The sequence below is a fragment of the Triticum aestivum genome, chromosome 1D, assembly GCF_018294505.1.
Source record: "Triticum aestivum cultivar Chinese Spring chromosome 1D, IWGSC CS RefSeq v2.1, whole genome shotgun sequence".
In the NCBI taxonomy this organism is placed as follows: Eukaryota; Viridiplantae; Streptophyta; class Magnoliopsida; order Poales; family Poaceae; genus Triticum; species Triticum aestivum.
This window is the reverse complement of record NC_057796.1, coordinates 331,195,307-331,203,042: the sequence shown is the minus strand read 5'-3', so window position 1 is coordinate 331,203,042 and position 7,736 is coordinate 331,195,307. Positions and strand designations below refer to the sequence as shown.

Here is a 7,736-nt window from a genome sequence, read left to right as displayed (position 1 = left end):
CATCTGTCTGCTCCAGCTCAACTTTCTGGAGTGAGTAGAGTAGATCCTTCCATAAACCAAGGTAAAGGGACGCAGAATTTCCTCAAAAAATGGGTGGAAGGATGCATAAGAATCGAATTGGTGGGTGCGAAATCCGCCTCCACTGGCTCATGTTTCTCGGAGACGGCGTAGCGCGTCACGCTTTGTGGACTTGTATACATGCTGCTGCTGCTGCTGCTGCTCGTAGTTTATAGACTACTCCACCGCCTGTCTGAAATCGGGTACTGAACCAGTACTCGGCTGCATTTTCCGTGTTGCCTGTGGCTTCTTTCTTTGCCGCGCCAACGAAGCTTCCCAATCAGGCTCGAATTTCGTCGACAGCGTTCAACTGGAAACGACCTGATCTTCCGTTTCGCCGGTGCCACCTTTTGTTTTTCCAATCAGAAACAGGCCCATCTTTCAATTTGCCGACGCCCATGTTCCACAAAGCACAGACAGGGCACACATCACCCACATCTTTTTCACACGCTACAAGTTTTGCAAGGCGTCCCGCACCTGCAGCGCCCCCGAAAGGCCGAAACACACACACACACACACACACACATTTCTTTCACCGGGCACGCCGTAGCGTCGATCCTACGGGTTATCGGGTTTTGATCGCATGCACAAATCACAAATGAGCTCGAGCAAAGCCAGGCCCCAAAAGGCAACGAACAAAGATGAACATCATCATACGAGACAATGAAGCTGTGAACTAGCATACGCTTCCCGTTGATGCTTTCTTACAGCATCAAAGACTTTCTCAAAGCGATAAAAGCGACAAAGAAAATCGGGGAGACGAGAAAGAGCATGTACGGGATGATCTCCCGGATCCCCACCTCGGGCTCGTCCGGGTTCGCGTAGTAGTTCCTCTGCCCGCCAAACTGGTCGAAGTAACCCTCGTAGCCCGTGTTGCGCGGCACCGGCACGCCGTCGACCTTCAGGAAGTCCGCCGCCTTCGCATGACCGGAGAGACCAAGGAAACCATTCAGGCGCTCGGTTGTTCCGGGTCTTGTTTGAAAGTGCGAGAGAGACGTTGCATGAGCATTTGAGCGAGACGCTTACCTGAAAGCTGAACATGAACATCTTTGCCTTCTTGCTGACGCGGTCGTTTGGGTGGTATTTCAGCTTGCTATACATGCCCATGGCTTCCTTGGACCTGCCCAAGCAAGATGGATATTCCATGAAAAGTACATCCAGCAATTAGACAATCTTAGATAGGAAACCACACACAGATACGTTTCAAAAGAACAGAAATATGGAGATTGTAACAGGCTGACAGTATTGGTGCATGTTTATGTTCATGTGCGACTTTACTCAAAAAATCATTGCATGCATGCGAAAAATCTGCAAACCAGAACATAGAAGTGAACATGGATTTACACACACAGTAATCATAGTAAATGATAGAAAACACCAGTTCCAAAACAGGAGAGCCAAACATATACTAGTAGGTTTGTTCAGGGGATTGGAATATTGCGTCGCATTTGCACCTTAACAGGAAAAACATGCATGATTGCTGAATTGAATGGCCATGCATGAAATGGCAAAGGGAGCAAACGGTACCTGCACAGTGAATCCAGACAGATGGACCACTGGAGAGCAGCCATTCCATGAAGTTCGGTCTGCATGTAACTTACTTTGAGTAAAAAGATACGACAAGGAGACCACAATGAAGCAGGAATACAGGCATATTACAAGGAGCATCTGTGTGACAAAATACAGAGGTCTCGTATCTGAACTGAAGCATAGTATACACCGGCATGCTGCTGCTTACTTTTAAGTAATAACTAGAGCTAATGCACTTGCATTCCTACAGATGCTATGTCCTAGCAAAATAGTCAAAACTAATATCCGTGGTAGTTCTAGTGCAAAAATCAGGACTATATATGTATATCCTAAGATGTAAATCAAATTGGAGATAGACCCAGCGCACAGATAGAAGTCAGATGGATCTGCCTAGCATGAAGGGGCAATTTGCAGTAGAGGACAGGACTCTCTGCAAGTTGTCCATGCTAGGTGCAGCAAGCTTTGTCACAAGGGTGCGATTTTATTGTCTAACGTACTCGAGCATAAAATGGAAGGGCTATGATGTACTATTGCTGTGTTTTGAAACTAAAGCAGCAACAATATTGGCTTTCTCACAATTAAAAAGAGTGCAGAAGAGAGGTCCACTTACCACAAGCTAACATTTAACTAATGATAACATTTACCTTAAAGTCCGCAGCCTGCATCACTTTTTCATAATAAGGCAAAGCTTGTTTCAGCCTTCCAGCATTCATAAGTTCGTCACCTTCCTTCAATGCCTTAAACATGCAAAATAAAAAAATCATTATCGTAAACCGAAGTATGAAACATCAAAAGCCCATGACATTAAAGAAGTAATAGACCAATAGGTAATATCCATATGGATTAACACGGGGTTCAAAAGGAGAATGTGGCGATTGACTTCAAAACCTGAATATGATCTTAGAAAAGCAATGTCGATATAAACAATAATTTTCCTCTCACTATTCTCTTGCTCATGAGCAAAACATATTCATTAACAAGCAATATCCATATGTTTTATCTCAGAGCAGAACAAAATTAACTAATGCATATACTACACTGATTAGCTTGCCAAATCATCAACAATTTTCCAATGAGAAACTAGCAGTTATCCATGCTCTACAAAAAAATATTTTGCAACAATTATTTAATAACCTCCACCTGAACTTCCTTATTAGCTACTATTCTGGTTCATCACTAGACGGATTCTAATATTACCAAACAAAATCTAATATTTTTCCTACTATACATCATTGCCACCACGTTCACTATCCAGAAAATGGTTGTGTGAATTTTATTGGTGCAGAGCGCGGAGTAAGAAGCTTCTATTATCTACAAAAAGGTTGCTAGCAAGAAAATACTTGGTTTGTTGATCAGAAGTTAATTCATGAAAAAGTAAATTATTTTAGGTTCTCTATTCAACCACAAATAGATACAGGATATCCTGCAAGTACACAGATACGAAGTGCCGATCAAAAAATCAAAGTCTCCTCGATCTACACAGGAAGATCCACACATAAAGTGTTCACGGGTACTTAATAAACAAACCACTGCCAATTAAGTTACATGGAATGATGTTTCAGTCATGTACCTTGGTGCACTCTGCCTTTGTTTTTGCATCGAGTGTCTTGTTTTTTCCACCAATATATGCACCTAGTAGTTCTCTGGTACGTTTATCTTTAGCTGCTTTCTCTTCAGCACTTTGAGTCTCTCCACCAAGGCTTATATTTCTTCCACCACCATACTAATGAGGAAGTAAAGAAATATCAAAACTGGGAAACGGTAGCACTACTACGAGCCTATATTCTCTAACTGAATTATATCAAATAAATTGCTAATGGTTTTGCAAAGGAAACTATTTTGAAACATGTATAGAACAAGCCAAGGAAATGTGTAAAAGAGCACAATCACTACATAATCAGTTTCAACTGTATTTTAGATTTTTTCCTAGTATATCAATCAAACAGGAAGGAAGCAGTGTAGATAGCAAGAAAACTTTAGAAGTGTTTTTATCTTGTATTTCAGACATGGCAATACCTAAAAAATTGTTAAAAGTCTAAACCAGCCCAAATATATGTGATGTGCATAATTCCTACTCCTTACATGTGGTTCTTGGACAGTGGCCTAGAGCCATAGTGGATGATGTCATGTTGTAGTTGACAAGGCATATGAAATGTCCAGAACTAGAATCAAACATTGTGCACCAATATGACTGTTCAAATTATATTTTGTGATGAATGGTTATACTGTAAAAAATAATATTATGCTGAATAATTTCCAATTTCGTTATAGTGAATACTTCCAATGGATTAACACTAAATACGCTGACCGGAAATTGCTTACAGTAACATCACCAATTTACCATGACTTCAACAAGTTTTTGTTCAAAGAGATAGATGTGTCTCCAGAAAATCCTTAGGTTCAGATGCCAAAGTCAAGTCATAACAAATGGTTGTCACTTTCTCCAAGCAAAGTTACGAGAATATTCAGAGAATAATTGGCACATAGATATTATGCATATCACTGTATTATACCATTCCACTCTAATCAAATCACTGCTCCGTGTAACAGCTAAAAGGGGGGATAACCCGGTTCAAAGATAATAATAATTGCACAGCATCCTTTAAAACTATAGGGATAGAAAATTGTTTGATCTTACCGCCTTTGAAATATTTTGTGGCCGTGGAAACATTCCCCACGTTGTAACCCTGGGTTTGTAGGACTCTGAATTTTCATCATCTTCAGGTTCAATAACAGTTGAAAGTGGTGTTTCCTCAAGCTTGCTATCTTCATTTTGTTTGCTGTCTTTTGAACGTGACGTTTCCTCAGACTCGCTATCATCCACAGGTTGATTTTCAGTTGAACGACGAGACTTCCCAAATTTACTAGGGTCGCCAACTACTATCTCCACCTCAGGAAAATCTTCATTTGAAAAAGGATCAATTCCTTGAGACAGCCCTGGTGGTGGACCTTGATAACGTTTTTTCTCAAAGAAACCGAGGCCCAAAAAGTCCGTCTCATCGTACGCATACCCTCCCTTTTTCTTTGCCACTTTGCCAAATGCACCCTCTTTACTAGTAAACGTGCTTTGGCCTGCAAATAAAACAAATCATGGTAGCTGTTGAAATAAGAAAAACAAAAGAATCAATTATTTGTGCAAATTCAAAGAGCAGTTAACTGTTCATGTGGGGGATTTGATACTGGAGTAATCAGTACTGGATTTTCTTTTTGTTATTTTGCCAGTACCGAAACAAATTAAACGGCATCATGGTTTACTGTTCCAGAATTCAGATGATATGCCAATATACTTTTAACTCTCTGGGACAAACAGAACTGGAATTACAGAAAGATAGAGAACCTTTGCAAGCACCTCAGCACAACGGCAAAGGCCTCCACTCCAACCAACATTTAATAATCATGCTGTAAAACCCCTTAATCCCCAGCTCCGACCACATTTTCATCAGCAACACATGACGAACGATCATAGGAACAGAACGAGGCTTTGACACCTCGATTTAGCGACTAACACGCTTCTATTCAAAACACGCGCCCATTTCCTTTTGATTTCAACAGTTTCTACTATGTCCTGATTGCAAACGACTTCTGCACCCTGCAGAGCGCGTCCTGAGACGACGCGAAACCAACCAAGTTAGCGAGAAGCTTGGCGCCTCTACTCACCGAAAGTCGGCGACGGATTGAGAAGCGGGGAGCCGCCGTCCAGTCCTCCCCCGCTGCCGTTCCTGTACTCCAGCGCCCGCTCGAAGGCCTCCTTGCTGCCGCTGGACTCCTTCGCGGAAGGCTGCGGCGGAGGGGGAGGCGACGGTGGCGGTGGCGGTGGCTTGGGCGTCGGATTAGCCCTCTCCTTCTTGTAGGCGGCGGCGCGGGCGAAGGCGAGCTTGACGGGGTCGGTTGGCTCCGCATCCTCGGGCGGAGGCGGAGAGGAGGAGGACGCGGCGAGGGGGTGCAGGAGGCGGGGTGGCTTCGGGGAGAGCGTCAGGGTCTTGTTGGGGGCTAGGAGGGGTTGGCGGGTGGGGGTGGGACGGAAGGGGAGGCGGCGCTGGGAAGTGGAGGGGACAAGGGAGGATGCCGCGCCTGCTGCGGCGGCCATTGCTCTGCGGCCCCGGCGGATCAGAGGTGCTTGGTGCCGGAAGCCGACAAGCCATGCCAAGCGTCTGTTACTTATCCGTTGTCCGGCGTGGCGCGGCGAGTGAGCCGACGTCGCCGTGGAATCTGCCGTTCATTTGCAGAATTTGTCTCCAAGCAAGAGCTGAGAAAGGTTAATCACTTGATAAACTTTTGGGGGCAAAACTTTGTTTTTGCCATTCTAGATTTTGACCACTTTATTTATGCCATTCTAGAATTTGACATTTCACTTTTGTCACTCTTAGTTTTTGACAATACATCACAATTGCCATTCCGTGGCAAAAGCAATAAGTTTAGAGTGGCAATTATAATACAATGTCAAATTCTAAGAGTGGAGAAAGTGAAATGAAAAGTTATTGCTTTTGCCATGGAATGACAATTATGATGTATTGTCAAAAACTAAGAGTGGTAAGAGTGGCAAAAGTGATATGTCGGTCCCCTCCTTCCCCTCGCGTCGCTCCCGCGAGCGACCGAGGGGATAACCCTAGTCGCCAGCGCGCGTCCCTCTCCCCCCTCCCTCCCCTCGCCGCCGCCTATCCGCGCCGCCGGGCAAAGCTCGGTGGGTGCTGGCGGCGGCGGGGCCCTTTCTTTCCCCGCTCGTGGAGGCTGGCGCGGGCGGGCTCTCCCGGGCGGCGGCGCGGCGCGGATCCGGGGCGCGGCGGCGCGCGGCTGCGCTCGGTGGCGGTGTCCGGAGCGGCAGGCCTGGCGCAGAGGGCTGGACGCGGGCGGGTGACGCGCTTGTGCCCGTGATGGCGACGTTTCTAGCACGGTCAGATCTCGCTCAAGACGGCGCGGGCTGCGGGCTGCAGGCGGCCACCTCTGTCGTGGCCGCGACAGGCGGTGGTGGCAACGCGACAGTTGGTGGTGGTGGTGCGGGCCGGAGGTTGGAGACGACGGCCGCGGCGGCTCTTTCGGATCTGACCTCTCGGCGGCGCGGGCCGCGAAAGCTAGGGCTTGAAGGAAATATGCCCTAGAGGCAATAATAAAGTATTATATATTTCCTTATATCATGATAAATGTTTATTATTCATGCTAGAATTGTATTAACCGGAAACATAATACATGTGTGAATACATAGACAAACAGAGTGTCACTAGTATGCCTCTACTTGACTAGCTCGTTAATCAAAGATGGTTATGTTTCCTAGCCATAGACATGAGTTGTCATTTGATTAACGGGATCACCTCATTAGGAGAATGACGTGATTGACTTGACCCATTCCGTTAGCTTAGCACCCGATCGTTTAGTATGTTGCTATTGCTTTCTTCATGACTTATACATGTTCCTATGACTATGAGATTATGCAACTCCCGTTTACCGGAGGAACACTTTGTGTGCTACCAAACGTCACAACGTAAATGGGTGATTATAAAGGTGCTCTACAGGTGTCTCCAAAGGTACTTGTTGGGTTGGCGTATTTCGAGATTAGGATTTGTCACTCCGATTGTCGGAGAGGTATCTCTAGGCCCACTCGGTAATGCACATCACTATAAGCCTTGCAAGCATTGTGAGTAATGAGTTAGTTGCGGGATGATGTATTACGGAACGAGTAAAGAGACTTGCCAGTGACGAGATTGAACTAGGTATCGAGATACCGACGATCGAATCTCGGGCAAGGAACATACCGATGACAAAGGGAACAACGTATGTTGTTATGCGGTCTGACCGATAAAGATCTTTGTAGAATATGTGGGACCCAATATGGGCATCCATGTCCCGCTATTGGTTATTGATCGGAGAGGTGTCTCGGTCATGTCTACATAGTTCTCGAACCCGTAGGGTCCGCACGCTTAACGTTACGATGACAGTTTTATTGAGTTTTGATGTACCGAAGGAGTTCGGAGTCCCGGATGAGATCGGGGACATGACGAGGAGTCTCGAAATGGCCGAGACGTAAAGATCGATATATTGGACGACTATATTCGGACTTCGGAAAGGTTCCGAGTGATTCGGGTATTTTTCGGAGTACCGGAGAGTTACGGGAATACGTATTGGGCCTTATTGGGCCATACGGGAAAGAAGGAAAA

General features: G+C 45.5%; 1 protein-coding gene across 1 annotated transcript; it reads right to left on the bottom strand.

Annotated features, from left to right (window-relative positions):
* Positions 1-656: 656 nt before the first annotated feature.
* On the bottom strand, positions 657-5,702 carry LOC123181841 (atherin). Its single transcript, XM_044594238.1, has 7 exons — positions 5,245-5,702; positions 4,226-4,659; positions 3,158-3,310; positions 2,232-2,324; positions 1,585-1,643; positions 1,084-1,177; positions 657-974 (listed from the first exon to the last, which is right to left on the bottom strand). The coding sequence occupies exons 1-7, from the start codon at positions 5,672-5,674 to the stop codon at positions 762-764; spliced, it is 1,476 nt and encodes a 491-aa protein (XP_044450173.1). The 5' UTR covers positions 5,675-5,702; the 3' UTR covers positions 657-761.
* Between the last annotated feature and the right edge of the window lie 2,034 nt (positions 5,703-7,736).